This window comes from Gymnoscopelus braueri, assembly GCF_963280865.1.
Source record: "Gymnoscopelus braueri genome assembly, chromosome: 23".
NCBI lineage: Eukaryota > Metazoa > Chordata > Actinopteri > Myctophiformes > Myctophidae > Gymnoscopelus > Gymnoscopelus braueri.
This window is the reverse complement of record NC_137625.1, coordinates 1,453,032-1,472,511: the sequence shown is the minus strand read 5'-3', so window position 1 is coordinate 1,472,511 and position 19,480 is coordinate 1,453,032. Positions and strand designations below refer to the sequence as shown.

The following is a 19,480-nucleotide window of genomic DNA, read 5'->3' as shown; positions in this document are numbered from 1 at the left end:
TGACAAACAAGTCTATATCATTTAATTAAATGACACTTAAAAAACATAATGTGAATATACAGCACGCAAAATGCTGGCAAATAACTAACTGCTACCAGGAAATTAAAATGATGTGAGACAACCTCATGGTTACAAGAGAAATGGACAACATTGCCTTTTCTCCCCTTTAAGCAATGTGAATTAATTTAGCCATTATCCACAATATCACATAATATCTCCACTCTGTGCAGCACACACGTATTATACCATATGAAATATAATTCATGTAATTACATGATTAATTGCATAATTGTACAATTATGTATATTTGTAAGTAAGTAAGAACCAGGGTTTCTATCCCCTTTTCATTGTACTAGACCCCCAGGGAGATGGATTGCAACACCTACAGTATCCCCCAGTACTCCCAGTACTTAGTTATCTGCTACTCATAAACTGAGTAGGCGGTGCCCATGATTGAATCCAGGACCTTAGGGTCCAAAGAGTACTCTACCGACTGAGTACCCAGACACTAAAGTGACACCGATAGCTCACTGTGTCACTAGGCTAGGTCTGCGTAATTGAAAATATAATAAATATAATTAATTACATGATTATAATTTATACAATTAAATAATATCTTTTGCTGTCTATATTAAGTTACGTACCTGGTGGTCGTACACACTCCTCCTGTATGTTCACCGAGTCCTGGAGCAATGGCATTATACACATATTAGAGTACTGATTACATTTAAGGACAAAAGTATTGAAACCCATTTCCAACCATGAATAAACTGATAAAGCCTGAGTTTCTTTATCACAATTTTAACTTCATTACTCACATTTCCATTTTTTGCACCTTTGTTGCTGGTATTCAAAACACTGGTGGACACCATAGAGAGGCCAAAATCGGCTATCTGTTAAAAGAAAGAGGATAACAGAGCATTTTAGGGCTTCCTGCTTTGATTGAAGCCCAGTGAAGAGAAGCAGTGAGGGCAAATGGCATGGCAATATGCATCATGGTCTGAAATCTGAATCAAACCCTTGAGGTTACGTTGAGCAAAGTGGGCGCTTTAAAATATTGTTTTAATTGTTTTTCAGAATCAGCATTTTACACAAATGTGGTCGCGGCTTTATATGATAGATATAATAAAGCATAGTAATAATAATAATAATACTAATAGTCATAATCATAATCAGAGATGTCAGGGAAATTATCATATTCACAACGGGAGGTTTTAGTTCTTGGCTAAATCCGTTTGTTTCTGTCGCTTGAAAATAGTTTTTTCTTGTAGCCTATATATCAGTAGTGTGTGGTCTAAATTACTGAAATCACATTTGAAAATCTCAATGATCTCTCCGAGAATCTTAAATAAAGGCTGAATGAATGAAAAGCTCATGGCCTATGTGTTTCTTGCTTGGCAACCATAGAAACCTGGATATGCCCTAAATATAAGCTCCCATAGTAACAGAGACAGATATTATAGTACAAAAAGGTTATTCAAAGATCGTTCAAAGGGGGGAAAGATAGAGAGAAGTAAAGAAATGTTTAGCCCTCAGTAAACAAGGAACCCTTTCAGTCTATTGATTGGGGGGAATATTCATATTTTTCAAGTAATTCAGAAAGGGGTTCCAGGAAACATAGAATAGGTATTTTTGACCTCTAGATTTTTTCCTGCCAATTTTCTTTATTGATATAAATCAATTCAAAAGTGACCTGAATGGATTCACACGTGGGCGTGCGCACCCACGCACACGTGTGTGTGTGTGTGTGTGTGTGTGTGTGTGTGTGTGTGTGTGTGTGTGTGTGTGTGTGTGTGTGTGTGTGTGTGTGTGTGTGTGTGTGCGCATACCTTGGCATCTAAGTGGGCATCCAGTAGTACATTGTCCGGTTTCAGGTCCGAGTGCACAACCGGTGGCTTCTTGCTGTGAAGGAAGTTCATGGCCACGGCCACCTGGTTGGCCAGACAGAAAGCCAGGGCCCAGGGTGGAGGCCCAGACAGGGCCTTCAGAAGGGACAGCAGGGAGCCTCTCTCCATCAGCTCCATTACTATACCATGCCTCTCGATGATACAGCCCAGCTTAGGGACAGGGGGAATGCCCCGGTACATCCCATAGACCTTGGGCACAAACGCAGCAGAGTCCATGTAACCAGCCTCTCGCCCCAGAGCGGTGGACAAGGTGTCAGAGCTGCAGTATGGAAGGAGACAGTTTAGGAGGAGAAAGACAGCAGTTAGAATCCAGTTATGTGAGGCTGACTTTGATAGGACTGAAGATCATGAAATATGTCATTGATTAGTGTGAAAGAATCAACCATGTTGCTATGCAACATTCCTATAAAATATATATTTTTTTTTTATCATATTCATCATACCCAAAATGAAGCAGCTTGATGGCAACGTCAAAGCCCCAGTCCTTGTGGCTGGCCTTATAGACACATCCAAAGCCCCCTGAGCCCAGCTCTTTCCAGTTCTCCAGACTTCCATCGTCAATTGTCTCTCTATCCCGGGCTGCCATCTCTCACCAAAGGACAGAACCACCAAAGATTCAAATCTAGAGAGCAGCAATAATAGGCAAATATGAAATCTTTCCATATAAAGCAACCAATTAATCACATACACGTACAGTACTTATCTGCTGGCAATACATACATGCATCCATTGTTACATTCATTAGAAAGAGCATAGTGCGGATGCTTTGTTTAGGGCCCCATGTAATTAATTCTGTGGTCACATTATCCGTTTTACTTATGTCTTAACCACTCTCTTAAAGGCTTCCAGGCACCAGTTCTTATGTCTTAACCACTCTCTGAAAGGCTTCCAGGTACCAGTTCTTATGTCTTAACCACTCTCTTAAAGGCTTCCAGGTACCAGTTCTTATGTCTTAACCCCTCTCTTAAAGGCGTCCAGGTACCAGTTCTTATGTCTTAACCCCTCTCTTAAAGGCTTCCAGGTACCAGTTCTTATGTCTTAACCCCTCTCTTAAAGACTTCCAGGTACCAGGTGCTGATGGGAGGTGAGGCTGAAGCATGATGGAGATGTGAGCTGCTTTCAGTGGGGTTCATTTCTGTAAGTCCACCTTCATAATATATTCATTCATTTATTTATAGGCACTAGTTTTGGGGCCCTGGGGCCTTTGCCAGGGTTTTGTCTGGTGTGTGTGTGTGTGTGTGTGTGTGTGTGTGTGTGTGTGTGTGTGTGTGTGTGTGTGTGTGTGTGTGTGTGTGTGTGTGTGTGTGTGTGTGTGTCTGCTGCCTAATCATGTGTGTTGCAGTGCTGGGTTGGAGGGTGGAGTCGGAGACAATCAGGGGAAGGGGAGACACCTGGCCATTGTCTCCCCAAAGACTATAAAAGACCTGCTATGTCCATGCTCTGTCTCTTCAGTCATCCCCAGGCCACAGGAGCGGCCACACAGAAGAACATTTCTGTTTGGTTGCATCTGTTATCCTTTAAAATGGACAGAATGTTCACCTGCCTGCTTCGTAGGCACATTCATGCATTCACTGCGGGCAGCACTAATAACAACAACATTAACCCGGAACTGGAAGTGGTTATATTCCCTTAACCACCGCTCTTAAAGTTACAAGCCCTCTTTGGTGAATGTCTCTCAATGTGGGTCACCACACAGGCCCCCCCAGAATTCACCAATACAAAAAGTGCAACCAAATAATTAGTCAGTAAAGAGTCCAACAGCACAGTCCCTCAGTGAACAAACTCTAAAGTCAACGTGGGGTAGGGGACTGATCAAGCGGCCGAAGCGACTGCGCTCAACAGGAGGGGAATTAAGTGGGACCCGAGGCCGCGCCACGGTAGGGGCCGGGACAGGGTCAGAGGTCGGGGCCGAAAGCGGGGGGCGCCCTTGCCGCAGGGGTAGGGCCAACTGAACTGGCTCATCCTTGTCCAAGTGACCCGTCATAGGGGGCCTGCAGCGGAGTCCGATGGCTGTCGTGCCGGATGAAGACATACTTCGCTGATGGCAGGTCCCTGGGGACGTAGGACTGGGGGAGGCAGTGGCGAGATGACGGAATGGGAATAAGGGCATCGGCGACACCCCGGGACACAGTACGATGCGAGGCGGCCAATCAGGGAGCTGTGGCCTCCGGAAGAAACTCCCCCGGGACCCGCAATGGCTGGCCGTACACCAGCTCGGCGGATGAGGCCTGGAGGTCCTCTTTGGGGGCAGAGCGAAGACCGAGCATGACCTACGGGAAGTGGTCAACCCAGTCACTATCCGTAAGGCCGGCCCGAAGAGCGGCCTTCATGGAACCGCTCGCAGAGTCCGTTGCCCAGCGGGTTGTACGCTGTAGTGCGGTGGATCTTCATCCCGTCCACCATGGTGAGGAGGTGAGCTACGAGAATGTCATCTAGGTATACGAACAAGAACGGCATGTCTCAGAGCACAGAGTCCATCAGGCGCTGAAACGTCTGCGCCACCCCCATGAGGCCAAAAGGCATCCGCAGGAACTCGAAAAGGCCAAAGGGTGGGATGACAGCTGTTTTAGGCACGTCACGTGGATGGAGCAGCACCTGGTGGTACCCGCGCACCAGGTCCACCTTGGAGAGGATGATGGGCCCGGAAAGTGGGCAGAGAAGTCCGGTATGTGCGGGACGGGGTACCGGTCGGGGGTTGTGGCGTTATTTAGGCGACGGAAATCACCCTAGGGGCGCCACCCCCCGCCAGCCTTATCAACCATGTGTAGGGGAGAAGCCCAAGGGCTGTTCGAGCGGCGCACAATGCCGAGGCGCTCCATGGTGGAAAACTCCCCTTTGGCGATTGCCAGCATGGCCGAGTCGAGGCACCAGGCACGGGCAAAGACTGGAGGGCCCTTGTGGTAATATGGTGTTCCACGCCGTGCTTAGCCACCGCCGACGAGAACGTGGGTGTGGTGAGGTCAGGGAACCCGGCGAGCAGGCGTTGATATGGATTCCCGGTGGCAAGCGTGTTTAACAGGCATAGAGCTCCGGCACCCCCTAGCGTACAGCGGTACGAAGCGAAGGAGAGGGCATCGATCAGGCGACAGTTCTTAACATCAACCAGCAGGCTGTAAGCACAGAGGAAGTCCGCGACCAGGAGTGGCGTGGACACAGCAGCCATAACGAAGTCCCAGCCGAAACGTCGCCCGCCAAAACACACCTCCACATACCTGGTGCCATAAGTACGTATGGGCGTGCCGTTAGCGGCGTCCATGTCCGCCGGCGATGGTGTCCACGGCCTGTGCTGGCAAGATGCTGCGTTGAGCTCCTGAGTCAACCAGCAGCCGCAAGCCAGACACGGAGTTGGTGCTGAACAACAGCTTGCCAGCGCCCATAGCCACTAATGAGCGCTGGCCCTGGCGTTTCCCTGCCCCCTGAAACTGCATGGCTTGCGACACTGCTTGGCCTTGGCCCCAAACCTGGCATGGTAATAACAGAGCCCGTCGTCGGGTTGGCGTCGGGCTGTCACCGCAGCCGCTGTGTCCGTATAGTCCTCCAGGGGTGTTGTTGAGGTGTCCTGGTGGGGCAGCAGCGCATGACTCAGTCACTGGCTTTATCAGCAAGTGCATAGATGACATAGTCCCAAAAAAGACAGTTCGGATCTATCCCAATCAGAAACCATGGATGGACAGCGGAGTACGTGCACATCTGCATGAACGGGACGCTGGTTTCAAATCTGGCGACGTGGAAACGCGCAACACGACGCGCGCGGCCCTAAACAGCGCCATCAGGAAGGCGAAAAAGGCCTACACAAAAAAGATGCAAGACAAACTCAGCAGTGGCGACATCAGGAGCACATGGCAGGCAGTACACACCTTGACAGACTGCAAAACAAGAACCAGAAGCGAGGTGAACCCGCCTGCCTCCCTCCCCAACGAACTGAACACTTTCTACGGCCGGTTTGAGATCAGCTCCAACCGCGGCAGCCAAGCGGGGCCATCAGCAGCACCAGCAGAGGAGAACCCTCCTCTAACCATCTCGGAGAGAGAAGTGCGTACAGCCTTCACACGGGTCAACATCCACAAGGCAGCCGGACCTGATGGGATTCCAGGCCGGGTCCTTAAGACATGTGCAGACCAGCTGGCGGGTGTCTTCGCTGACATCTTTAACCTCTCCCTCTCCCTGGCTGTGGTCCCTGCAGGGTTCAAAATGTCAACCATTGTGCCCATTCCGAAAAAGGCCAAAGTGACATGCCTGAACGACTGGAGACCTGTTGCTCTCACCCCGATCGTCAGCAAGTGTTTCGAGAAACTGGTGAGGGAATACATCAGCTCCACGCTACCTGCCTCGCTGGATCCGTGGCAGTATGCATACCGCAAAAACAGATCCACCGACGACGCTATTGCCATGGCTCTCCACACCGTCCTCTCGCACATGGACAACAAGCTGCTGAAGGACAAATATGTACGTATGCTGTTCGTGGACTACAGCTCAGCATTCAACACCATTGTCCCAGCAATACTTGACACCTAGGGCTACACCCAAGCATGTGCGACTGGATACAGGACTTCTTGTCCAACCGACATCAGGTGGTGAGAATGGGCAGCATCACATCCGACCCCCTGACCCTCAACACCGGAGCACCCCAGGGATGCGTGCTGAGCCCTCTCCTCTACTCCCTGTACACGTATGACTGCATAGCCACACATGTCTCCAACACCATCATAAAGTACGCGGACGACACGACAGTGATAGGCCGAATCGTCAACAACGACGAGTCTGACTACAGAGAGGAGATCAAATCACTGGCACACTGGTGCCGCGAGAACAACCTCTCTCTTAACGTCGACAAGACCAAAGAACTGATCGTGGACTTCAGGAGGCCGCGGAGAGACCATGCGCCCATCCTCATCGACGGTGCTGCAGTGGAAAGGGTCAGCGAGTTCAAGTTCCTCGGAGTACACATCGAGGAGGACCTCAAATGGGAGACGCACTCCACACACGTGAGGAAAAAGGCTCAGCAGCGACTGTACTGGCTCCGCCGCCTGAAGAAGCTCGGAGTAGGACGTCGCATCCTCAGGCTGTACTACAACAGTTCTGTTGAAGGCATCCTAACAGGCTGTGTCACGGCCTGGTACGGGAACTGCACTGCCCGAGAAAAGGTCAGCCTACAACGAGTAGTGCGATCGGCAGAGCGGATAATGGGAATCGAGCTCCCAGCGCTCCAGGAACTGTACAAAAAGCGGTGCGTGGTCAAAGCCAAGCGCATCATCAAGGACAAGCACCACCCAAGTCACAGACTGTTCAACCCCCTACAACGACCGCGACCGGGCAAGGGGCTCTACCGCAGTATCAAGAGTTCCACCACCAGATTTTGGTGTAGTTTCAATCCAGCCGCTGTCAGAATGCTGAATGGGGCATAAGCCTGGATGAGTTCAGCAGCCTGACAGCAGGCGGCGCAGACTTTTCTGGCTCTTCCTGAACACACCTGTGGATTATACCAGGGACAATGACTTGGACTTTAGCCCCCCCTCGGACACACCTGTGGACTACACCAGGTACAAATGACTTTTTGTTGCACTCCCTCATGGAGCTACATGCGGATTATACTAGGGTCAGTCCACTCTAGGTGGACACGCACTGACCTTTTGCACCTTAATCCCTTGTATAACGCACTGACTTTTTTTGGGTCTTTTTTATTGTGCTCCTTTTCCTCTAAGCACCTTAACGTCCATTGTCTATCATGCACAGTATAAGTATAACATGCACAGTATACAATACATTGCTGCTATGCTCAGGCACCTTAGTTTAGTTTTTTTAGTTTTTTTTTATTATCTCAGGTAATTTGTAAATATGTAGATAACTTGTCTGGCCTTCTGTTGCTCTCTTGTTTTTGATCTCCTTCCCACCTGCCCCCCACCCTCTTCTTCTCCCCCCCCCCCCCTCTTCTTTCTATGGAAACTAACGTTGCGATGGGAACGATGTACAAAAAAGAATTTCACCCACTTTTTTACCTTGTAAACCTGTGATGTGACAATAAAACTGATTCTGATTCTGATTCTGATGGACAAACTGCTGCCGGTTGGCCAGGAAAACCCTGTCTGCTTCTGCAGCCAGACCGCGATAGTCCTTGGTGGAGGAGAGGGGGGGGAACTGGCTAGTGCTGTGCGCACCGGCACTGAAAGCTGCCGCAGGAAAAGTTGTGTAAACAGAAAGGAGGGATCAGCTGATCGCAGCATAGCTAGCATATTCTCCATTAACTCTGACGGTCTGCGATCGCCGAGGCCGTTGAGAGACAGCAAGCGGTCCGCTTTCTCCAGTTCTGACAGTTCGTAAAGTTTCAGAAGGAATGTATTTAGTGCATCGTACTTGCTGGCCGCTGGTGGATCCTCCAACAGCATCATCGCTCGTGCCATCGTCGAAGCATCCAACGCCGCCACTACATGGTATTTTGTTACATCCTGTGTTATTCCTCTCAGCTGGAATTGGGCTTCGATGTGTTGAAACCGCAGCCGTGAGTTATGCTGCCAAAAATCGAGCAGGCGTTGATGTTAGCCTGTATGTTAGCTGCGTTGTTAGCCCCGTTCGGTGCGGGCGCTGCTGCGTCCGCTGCAGGGGCGTCGTTGTTGTCAAACATGTTTGTTATTCACAGGGTCACCAATGTGGAGGAAGAAACAGCGAGACAGGAGACGTAGGCAAGTCGAGGTAGTTTACTTAAACTTCACCGTAGGTACATACATTCATTCATTCACTGCAGGCAGCACTAATAACAACAACATTAACCCGGAACCAGAAGTGGTTATATTCCCTTAACCCCCGCTCATCATTGACTGCCAGCCAGAATTTATTCATAATGTACTCACCCACTGCCAGCGTTTTTAATGTTTTTTTTATAGAAAAAAATGTGAATTATTTGTCCGTTTATTTTTTTATATTGAAGTGAATGTTTTTTTGTTTTGTTTTTTTGTTTTTTATATCTCCTAATTCGTTGTGAATAACGAAAAAAAATTAATACTCAAAAATTAGAGAAACATTTTAGAAATTTAAAAACAAAATTTAAAAAAATGACAAAAAGGGGAGAATTCTCCCCTTTGGCAGTAAACACCATTGACTGAAAAGGGGAGAATTCTCCCCTTTGGCAGTGAGTGTGTTAAAGGGACAAGCCCTCTTTGGTGAATGTCTCTCAATGTGAGTCACCACAATGGAAGCCACGATTACTCTCACACAAACCTGCCTAATTCAGCAACCTGCCTACCAATGACATCCTCAGTGGTGATTGCAAGCTAATGGAAGACACACAGCACACTTTCTCTTTCTGAAAGTTAGCATGCTATAATAGAAGCCATTGTTCTTGTATAAATATAAAATAAACAAACTTTTTTTTTAATCTTGTTTGAAATGACCGAACCTACCTATACTGATGATGTCACTGGTAGGGTTTCTGAACTGTTCACAGCTGTCCCCTGAGACACAGACAGAATAGACACAAATGGTACCATATTATAATGAGCAACTGTTGAGGGACAGGCCCTCATTTTCAATGTAGCCGAGATGTATATTATAAAGATAGTTTGAAAATGGCTGAAGTGGTCCTTTAACACTGTGCACAATGCCTTGCCCGTGTAGGGAAGACCAGCAGGAAACTTATACAACACATTAGCAGTGAAAATAAGGGTATGATTCACTGAAAAATTGTGATTAACCCATAACTATGCATTTTACTGATATGAAACATGACATACTGTATCATCCCTCTGGTGTTGTGACGTTGAGACGTTGAGGGTCTTGCTACTGTACCACCTACTGTAGATAGAGACCACCTCTTACTGTTGAAGAGATGGGAAGCTTATTGAAGTTTGACTCATCTCCTACGGGACTTTTCATGGCTTTCATTATTTTAGTTTTTAATTATACATACATCTCGAGTCAAATGTTAATGTTTTAATGTCTCAAGTTGTAGCTACTGTAGATCTTAATCTTGTATCTATTGACCAGTTGTGTCATGGAAAAGTGTGCATGAATGATGCTGACATTTGGGATTTTAATATCGACGGTGGACCAGTGGTGGAAAAAGTAGTAAATTTTTGTAATTAAGTAAAAGTATCAATACTGCAATGTAGAAATACTCTGTAAGTAAAAGACCGGAATTCAAAATGTAAAAATGCAAAAAGTAAAAGTAGTCGTGATGCAAAATGTCCTATTTCACAAGTTTTGAAATGTATAAAAAAAAAAATTGGAAAATAGCAGATCTACAAGCTCACAATGCGACGCATTGTGAGCTTGTAGATCGTCTATTTTCAAATGACCGAAATGTATATAGGACTGAAGTGGTTAATGTATGTTTTGTGATAATAATCAAACTCTACAAAGTAACTAGTAACTAAAGATTTCAAATAATTGTAGTGGAGTAAAAGTACACTATTTGCCTCTGAGATATAGTGGAGTAGTAAAAGTATTGGAAATTAGAAATACTCGAGTAAAGTATAAATACCTCAAAATTGTACTTAAGTACAGTCCTTGAGTAAATGTACTTAGTTACTTTCCACCAGTGCGGTGTACGTATTACCTTATTACCACATCATCCGTATGGGCCCTCCCTACAGCTACTTAACTACTGCATATACAGTAGGAACACTTTGATGTGGAACACAGCAGCACACAGCATACTAAACTATAACTACTGCATACAGTAGGAGCAGCACACAGCATACCAAACCAAGGAGTGCTGCTTGGCAGCAAGCAGTGTGTCATGGAGGCTATAGTAGGACGGCGTGGACAGTGATTTTTCACGTGCAAGTTACGGTACGGTACAGTGCACACACTTTCACACACGTGCACGCTAGAACGTGCCCCCCCCTCCCCCCCCGTAGATTCACGAGCCATTCATGTGAATGGATCGGTTCATGACTCCCAGGAGCCAAGGATTCTGATTGGTCTGTGGGTGGAGCGGGACCAGAGACTAGCAATTGGCCCGATTCCAATCCGCTCCCTTACAGACTCACTGACTGATTGGAGCGCGTTCACGTGAAGTCTGAAGTCTGTCCCTCCCATTCGTAATGGGCAGTGGTGGAAAAAGTACTAAATCAAGATCATAAATAAAGAAAAAAATAAAGATCATTATGTGTGTGTGTGTGTGTGTGTGTGTGTGTGTGTGTGTGTGTGTGTGTGTGTGTGTGTGTGTGTGTGTGTGTGTGTGTGTGTGTGTGTGTGTGTGTGTGTGTGTGTGTATTTTCAGTGATATGTTGGCAGTGGTTCAGGAGGCAGAGGTTACCGGTTCAATCCCCAGCTCCCCCTATGTTAGTCAGTGTTGTCTCAAGTGACCTTGAGCAAGACACTGAACCCCTCACTGCTCCTGAAACAACATGTGTGGAACTCCTACATACTAATAATATCTGCATTAATTCACTTAAAAAAAGAAATAAAAATAAGACATGGATCAACAGTGTGAGAAAAGAAAATTACCACAGGGAAAAATGCTTCAAAAGATCAAACAGATGTGATGTCATCTGTTGAGATCAAGACAAAGGAGACAGAACAGGAAGATAAATGATTTTCATCAGCTGAGAGACTGATTCCAATAATGTCCAATATTAACAATATTAACAATCTTTGGAAACCCTCCATCCAATAATAATAATAATAATAATAATAATAATAATAATAATAATAATAATAATAATAATAATAATAATAACTAGAAACAAAATTCCTACAAAATTTTAAGTGTGCCTGCAGCTGGCTGGAGACTCAAAATAGTGTCACTACAAAGTACCACCAATCGACTCCAAATGGCCTGAAACGTGCTCCTAACAGGTTTCTGGGTGGTCCATTTTGGCGGGGTATAAAAAAAAAACAGCTAAAAAATGTATAAAAAATAAGCCAAAACCGGAGTCCTGGCATAAAACTATAGAGACACTGCATTCCTTTAAAAGCTGTCATACCATCATGAATGTGTTGTCATTGTTAGATTAATATCATTACGGGTGAGTTCAGAAATGCGCACCGGGAGTGCACTCACGTATTAGTTTGTATTGGCCAGTGCCAGTGGTGTAAAGTAACTAAGTACATTTACTCAAGTACTGTACTTAAGTACAATTTTGAGGTACTTTTACTTTTCTGGAGTATTTCCAATTGTCAGTACTTTTACTTCTACTCCACTACATCTCAGAGGCAAATATTATACTTTTACTCCACTACTTTAGTTACTAGTTACTTTGCCGATATAAATATATTACATTATAAAACATACATTAACCACTTTAGCCCTATTTTATACATAGGCTATTTGAAAATAGCAGATCTACAAGCTCACGACGCGTCGCATCGCGACGCGTTGTGAGCTTGTAGATCTGCTATTTTCAAACATTTTAGTACTTTTACTTTTGGTACATTTTGATACCAATACTTTTTTACTTTTACTCAAGTAAATTTTGAATTCCGGACTTTTACTTGTAATGGAGTATTTCTATATTGCAGTATTGATACTTTAACTTAAGTAAAATATCTGAGTACTTTTTCCACGACTGGCCAGTGTGCTCAGTGCTGTATATCCGAACACACCTAAAATCAAACCATAGAGTCACTGCATTCCTTTAAAAGCTGTCATACCCTCATTAATCTGTTCTCATTGTTAGATTAACATCATTACATCACACCTACTCCTGGTCTAAGACTCTCTCATCAACATAGAACCTGTTCTCCTTCATCACTGGTACAACCTGATCTCCTCCTGTCCTCATCTAACCCTGTCCTCACTCTGCCACGTGTTGTGAGCTTGTAGATCAGCTATACATATGAATCAGACATAACTCTGATCAGGTACACAACTATCCTTGTAGAATATCTTCTGATCTTTACGTGGCTTTATTTTAGGACACAAGGACACTTTACAGTTAAGATACCAAGCCTCTGGAACACCTGACAACATGCGTTGATACGTTTGATTTCATTTAAACGAAATAAAAGACTCTTTTATTATTATCGTTCTTTATTGTCATCGTATTTATGTCTCTTACTTATGTCTTAGTTGTTGTTTTTGTGTTGTTTTTGTACAGGTTGAACTGATTTGATTTATTTACTCTTTTTCTAGGGTTTCATATCTCTACTAGCATTTCAAATACTAATATTTATTTTAGTCTGTGTGTGCAAATAATAAACAACAACAAACTCTAACCTTTAACCCCTAAACCCTTACCTTAACCTTTAACCCCAACCTGAATCTTTATCTAATGTAAGTCTAACTGAAAAAACTTTTTTAATCATAAATCATTTTTTCCAGGAAAATGGTCCTAACAATGTCTATTTCTCAATTCTACTATACTTGTGGGGACATTTGGACCTCACAAGTATAGTCACACACACACACACACACACACACACACACACACACACACACACACACACAGTGCTGCCATGCCGTGCCCAGGGCACGTTTATCGTCTCATCGTGGTTGCGTACCAAACATTCTCAGCACAACAGAAATAGCTGATCTACAAGCTACAAACTCCTCACAGCACAACATGCTGTGAGTTTGTACATCTGTATTTTCTGTGCCGTGACAACGGTGTCACTGAGTAGGTTTGAGTCACTCCTACATTCTGAACATTCTCCTAGTCTGACACGACACTGTGTGTGTGTGTGTGTGTGTGTGTGTGTGTGTGTGTGTGTGTGTGTGTGTGTGTGTGTGTGTGTGTGTGTGTGTGTGTGTGTGTGTGTGTGTGTGTGTCGTAGAGATGCTATGCTCATTTATAGATGGTGCTCTTGTGGATGCCAAATTGATTCAAACGGTATTCCGCCATTTTGTAGACAATGGCTATTCATATGACAAGTGGAATTGGAGCTATATGACCATATACCTGTCATTTCACGAATGCCCGTTGTGTCATTTTCGCGTGTGTGTGTGTGTGTGTGTGTGTGTGTGGGGGGGGGGGGGGGGGGGGGGGGGGGCACACACTGTCAACAAAGCTCTGGTGACGAACACAACACCAGTACACCACCAATCTAGCAGAATAGCAGATCTACAAGTTCAACAACACCAGTACACCAGCAACCTAGCAGAATAGCAGATCTACAAGCCCTCAAGGCGTCTCATCAGCTCTGTTGTTCAAAAAGACAAAGTAATAAAACAAGGTTAAGGTGGTTCAACTATTTTACAATTTCTGCTGGGGACCCCCTAGAACCTCTTCAAGGACCCCCGGGGGTCCCCTGACCACACTTTGAGAACCACTGCAATAAAGCATTGTGTTTTTTCCTTTGTTAAAAGTAGCCTTTCTAAAAGAGATTTTCATTTTATTTATGTTTTAATCTCTGGAGTCCCAATCTTCACAGTAAAATCCTCAGTGTAATTATGTATTTATTATTATGTATATAGAAACATAAATAATGAGTAGGGCCTACATTGAAACTATTAACTATAGCAGGGTTTCTCAAAGTAGGTGCCGTGGCACAAGTCCAGGGGTGCCGCAGAATACTTAAAAATATTTGGGATTTATCAATATAACTTCAGTTTAAAATAACTCCTCACCCCAAAAACCCGCCACCCGAAGCCTCCGCTCCAACAACACCAACCTTCTTGTTGTCCCTGACACCAACCTCCGCACCATGGGCGACCGGGCCTTCTGTCATACAGCCCCATGTCTGTGGAATGCCCTCCCAGACCACCTGAGAGCACCACAGTCCACTGATGCTTTGAAAAATGGGCTAAAAACCTACCTTTTAAAAAAAGCATTTTTCTAATTTTCATGGACTTTGTTTGTTTTTCGTACTGAGTTTTAATTTCTAAATGTTGGCCCTTTAGTTTAGCCTAGTTGGGTCTATTGTCATTGTTTTGTTGCCTATGCTGTTTGTATGCCTTGCTTTTAATTGTAGCACTCTGAGATTCGTGAGAATGTAAAGTGCGTTATAAATCAAATGTATTATTATTATTATTATTATTATTATTATTATTATTATTATTAACCACTTAAACCCTCTATACTCATTAAGACAGACCACCAAACCTCCTTGCCAAAAATAGCCAAATATACAAGCTCACAGCGTGTCACGTTGTGACGCGTTGTGAGCTTGTAGATCTGCTATTTTTGGTGAATGTTCCCCCCAGAATAGGGATGCTGGGGTTTAAGTGGTTATGAAGTTCTTTTCAGTCTGTCGTAATGGAAACTACTTTTCTCTAAAGTTGTCCTCGTGACACATACTGTATCTTAGGGGGAAATATTTACATATTTACGTACCGTAACATGACATAAATGTAACGTTCTATAAAGCAACAATGTAGTTCAGGGGGGCCTTGGATGAAAAAGTAATTTACAGGGTTGACCTGAGACCCACTGAACTATAGGATGCCAGATCTACAAATGAATGTCATCTAAATGACATTTTAGCCTTTCCATAAGCCTGCATGCTCGTCAAGGCTATAGGATATAAGTAGCTCTATATAATTAGTATAATTATAATAATATAATAATTATAATATGTATAATTAGCTATAAGTAGTATGTCCAACACATTGTTTCACAGGCTGATGTGAAAACTGAAATGCTGATTGATGTGTGTTGTTCCTGGTAAATAAGTAAACACACACCCCCTCTCTCTCTCTCTCTCTCTCTCGCCCCACTAGGTTTAAAGGAGTAGTTCACCCAAAAAATGACTTGTTTACTATCAATTATACACCCCATGAAGCATTGAATTCATGGAGATGTTTTCGTCTCATTCCTGAGACAAGAATTTGATGACCGGCGGAGTTTACAGTAGGAGACTCCACCGGTCATCCAATTATCGTCTCAGGAATGAGACAAAAACTAATAATCTCCATGAATTCAAGGCTTCATGGGGTGTGTAATGGATAGAAAGTAATTTTTTGGGTGAACTACTCCTTTAATGATGAGTGATGACACAAAGACAATGCAAATTACGGTTTAGTTGAACAATAAAAAAATTAAGGAAAAAACGGGAAAGCATCTGTGTCAGCTTAGCGTTGGCTATTAAAAAATAGCAGATATACAAGCTCACAGTGCGTCACTTCGTGCCGCACTGCCGAGCTTGTTTTTTTTTTTTTTTTAAGGATCTTGAAATGTGAGAACTGCTAATTTAGGAGGCATTTGTAGAATCAGCCTCAGGTCGTAATGGGTTAATTTCTTGTCACACAGTCAATCCTCCGCCATGCCACCGAGAGAAAGAGCTCCAAACACACATGATGACATCACACAATGATCACACTGACTAGTCAGTCACAGTAAATCCACTAATGTCTTCTTTCTCCATGTAAACTATAAGACTGTTTGAGTCTCTTCAACAACAAACAATGTTTTAGTCTCTTCCAACAACAAACAATAATTACCATAGCAGACTTCAACCACAGTCAACTAACATGCAATGTGACATGTTTGGAGCTGTGGTCCAGAGCGTTAGAGAGAGTTCTAACATGTTATAAACCTCTCTCTGACATACAGTAGCTGTGGTCCAGAGCGTTAGAGAGAGTTCTAACATGTTATAAACCTCTCTCTGACATACAGTAGCTGTGGTCCAGAGCGTTAGAGAGAGTTCTAACATGTTATAAACCTCTCTCTGACATACAGTAGCTGTGGTCCATAGCGTTAGAGAGAGTTCTAACATGTTATAAACCTCTCTCTGACATACAGTAGCTGTGGTCCAGAGCGTTAGAGAGAGTTCTAACATGTTATAAACCTCTCTCTGACATACAGTAGCTGTGGTCCAGAGCGTTAGAGAGAGTTCTAACATGTTATAAACCTCTCTCTGACATACAGTAGCTGTGGTCCAGAGCGTTAGAGAGAGTTCTAACATGTTATAAACCTCTCTCTGACATACAGTAGCTGTGGTCCAGAGCGTTAGAGAGAGTTCTAACATGTTATAAACCTCTCTCTGACATACAGTAGCTGTGATTCAGAGCGTTAGAGGGAGTTCTAACATGTTATAAACCTCTCTCTGACATACAGTAGCTGTGGTCCAGAGAGTTAGAGAGAGTTCTAACATGTTATAAACCTCTCTCTGACATACAGTAGCTGTGGTCCAGAGCGTTAGAGAGAGTTCTAACATGTTATAAACCTCTCTCTGACATACAGTAGCTGTGGTCCAGAGCGTTAGAGAGAGTTCTAACGTGTTATAAACCTCTCTCTGATATACAGTAGCTGTGGTCCAGAGCGTTAGAGGGAGTTCTAACATGTTATAAACCTCTCTCTGACATACAGTAGCTGTGGTCCAGAGCGTTAGAGAGAGTTCTAACATGTTATAAACCTCTCTCTGACATACAGTAGCTGTGGTCCAGAGCGTTAGAGGGAGTTCTAACGTGTTATAAACCTCTCTCTGACATACAGTAGCTGTGGTCCAGAGCGTTAGAGGGAGTTCTAACATGTTATAAACCTCTCTCTGATATACAGTAGCTGTGGTCCATAGCGTTAGAGGGAGTTCTAACATGTTATAAACCTCTCTCTGACATACAGTAGCTGTGGTCCAGAGCGTTAGAGGGAGTTCTAACATGTTATAAACCTCTCTCTGATATACAGTAGCTGTGGTCCATAGCGTTAGAGGGAGTTCTAACGTGTTATAAACCTCTCTCTGATATACAGTAGCTGTGGTCCAGAGCGTTAGAGGGAGTTCTAACGTGTTATAAACCTCTCTCTGACATACAGTAGCTGTGGTCCAGAGCGTTAGAGGGAGTTCTAACATGTTATAAACCTCTCTCTGACATACAGTAGCTGTGGTCCATAGCGTTAGAGGGAGTTCTAACGTGTTATAAACCTCTCTCTGACATACAGTAGCTGTGGTCCAGAGCGTTAGAGAGAGTTCTAACATGTTATAAACCTCTCTCTGACATACAGTAGCTGTGGTCCAGAGCGTTAGAGAGAGTTCTAACATGTTATAAACCTCTCTCTGACATACAGTAGCTGTGGTCCAGAGCGTTAGAGAGAGTTCTAACGTCCTACACAAGGTGTAGAATGCTCTACTCTGGACACATCTCCACTCATAGGCTTCACACAGTTTTCTTCCCACTGTTTGTTTTAAGAACAAAGTATTTTCTTTATAGGAGGGCATCTTCCTCTCTATATCCTCGGCTTTCATGCTCACCGTGCTCACAGCCAACAGCACACATTTTTACACACACACAATAATGTACCCGCCCACGTGAGGAAATCTCACACGCGCGCACACACACACACACACGCACGCACATGCACGCACGCACGCACGCACGCACGCACACACACACACAGTGCATGCCTGCCCTATCAACCTTATTATTATTTTTGTCTGTTCAAATATAGCAGATCTACAAGCTCACAATGTGTCGCCTTGTGACAAGTTTTAAGCTTGTAGATCTGCTATTTTCAAAATAATGTTATGGGGGTCCCTGGTACAACACCTTGTCATATGGGGGTCCCTGGTACAACACCTTGTCATATGGGGGTCCCTGGTACAACACCTTGTCATATGGGGGTCCCTGGTACAACACCTTGTCATATGGGGGTCCCTGGGGGTCCAGTGTTCTAACTCATTATTTTATAAAGTTCTCTTAACTAATGAACTCATGACTTTTCCAGTTCACTAACACAGTTATAATTTCACACATTTAAATGAATGGTTACTCGTTACTTAATGTGACCATAATGAACATCTTCAGAGGATTATAATGATTATAATCATTCAGCGATGTGCTCTCACTCTAACCTCACACGGTACACACGACCCGCCCTACTCTGCCTCTGATTGGTTTAGGTTTACACATGATGAGTAATGATTGGTTAAGGTATAGTGTCAAATATCACGGTAAGCCAATCAGAGCAGAGTTGGGCGGGTCTTTGTCTTGGCTTTCCTGGAGCAAGCAGGGTGATATAGTGTGAGAGTGACGACACTAACATAGACTCCCATCGTAAGAATGGAATGAGGAAATGCTCTGTCTGTCTCAATTAGGAAGTTCCAATGTTTGGAACTACAGCCCATAGCAGTGTGACGGAACTCTCTCTCTCCATGGCTCTGGGAGCAACCAGAGCGACACACACACACACACACACACACACACACACACACACACACACAAACTTGAGCGAGATGGGGGGAGAGAGAGAGAGAGATAGAGAGTTCTCCTTCAGTGTTCGTACTATGCTTTAATCCAACATGTAATACCATATAGATTAATAACACTTACCCTACATTAATCTATGCTTTAATCCAACATGTAATACCAAATAGATTAATAACACTTACCCTAAATTAATCTATGCTTTATTCCAACATGGTAAAACAACATGGAGTCCAGACTGTTCAGTTCACTGAGTTGTTGTCGTGTCTAAATGGTTGAACGTACCAACGCACTAACATGTGTTTCATACTGGGTGTGTCTAAAGCACCTGAGAGAGAGAGAGAGAGAGAGAGAGAGAGAGAGAGAGAGAGAGAGAGAGAGAGAGAGAGAGAGAGAGAGAGAGAGAGAGAGAGAGAGAGAGAGAGAGAACGAGAGAGAACGAGAGAGAACAAGAGAGAGAGAGAGAGAGAGAGAGAGAGAGAGAGAGAGAGAGAGAGGAGAGAGAGAGAGAGAGAAGGCGTGTCTGTACCTCACCTCACCTGAACCTGAAGAGAGAATG

General features: G+C 44.3%; 1 protein-coding gene across 1 annotated transcript; it reads right to left on the bottom strand.

Annotated features, from left to right (window-relative positions):
- Nucleotides 1–445: 445 nt before the first annotated feature.
- On the bottom strand, nt 446–19,223 carry LOC308079720 (receptor-interacting serine/threonine-protein kinase 4-like). The gene is made up of 5 exons (XM_080421293.1): nt 19,107–19,223; nt 2,351–2,529; nt 1,830–2,166; nt 819–893; nt 446–684 (listed from the first exon to the last, which is right to left on the bottom strand). Exons 2-5 carry the CDS (start codon nt 2,491–2,493, stop codon nt 637–639), a joined length of 603 nt encoding a protein of 200 aa, XP_080277419.1. The 5' UTR covers nt 2,494–2,529; nt 19,107–19,223; the 3' UTR covers nt 446–636.
- Nucleotides 19,224–19,480: the final 257 nt, after the last annotated feature.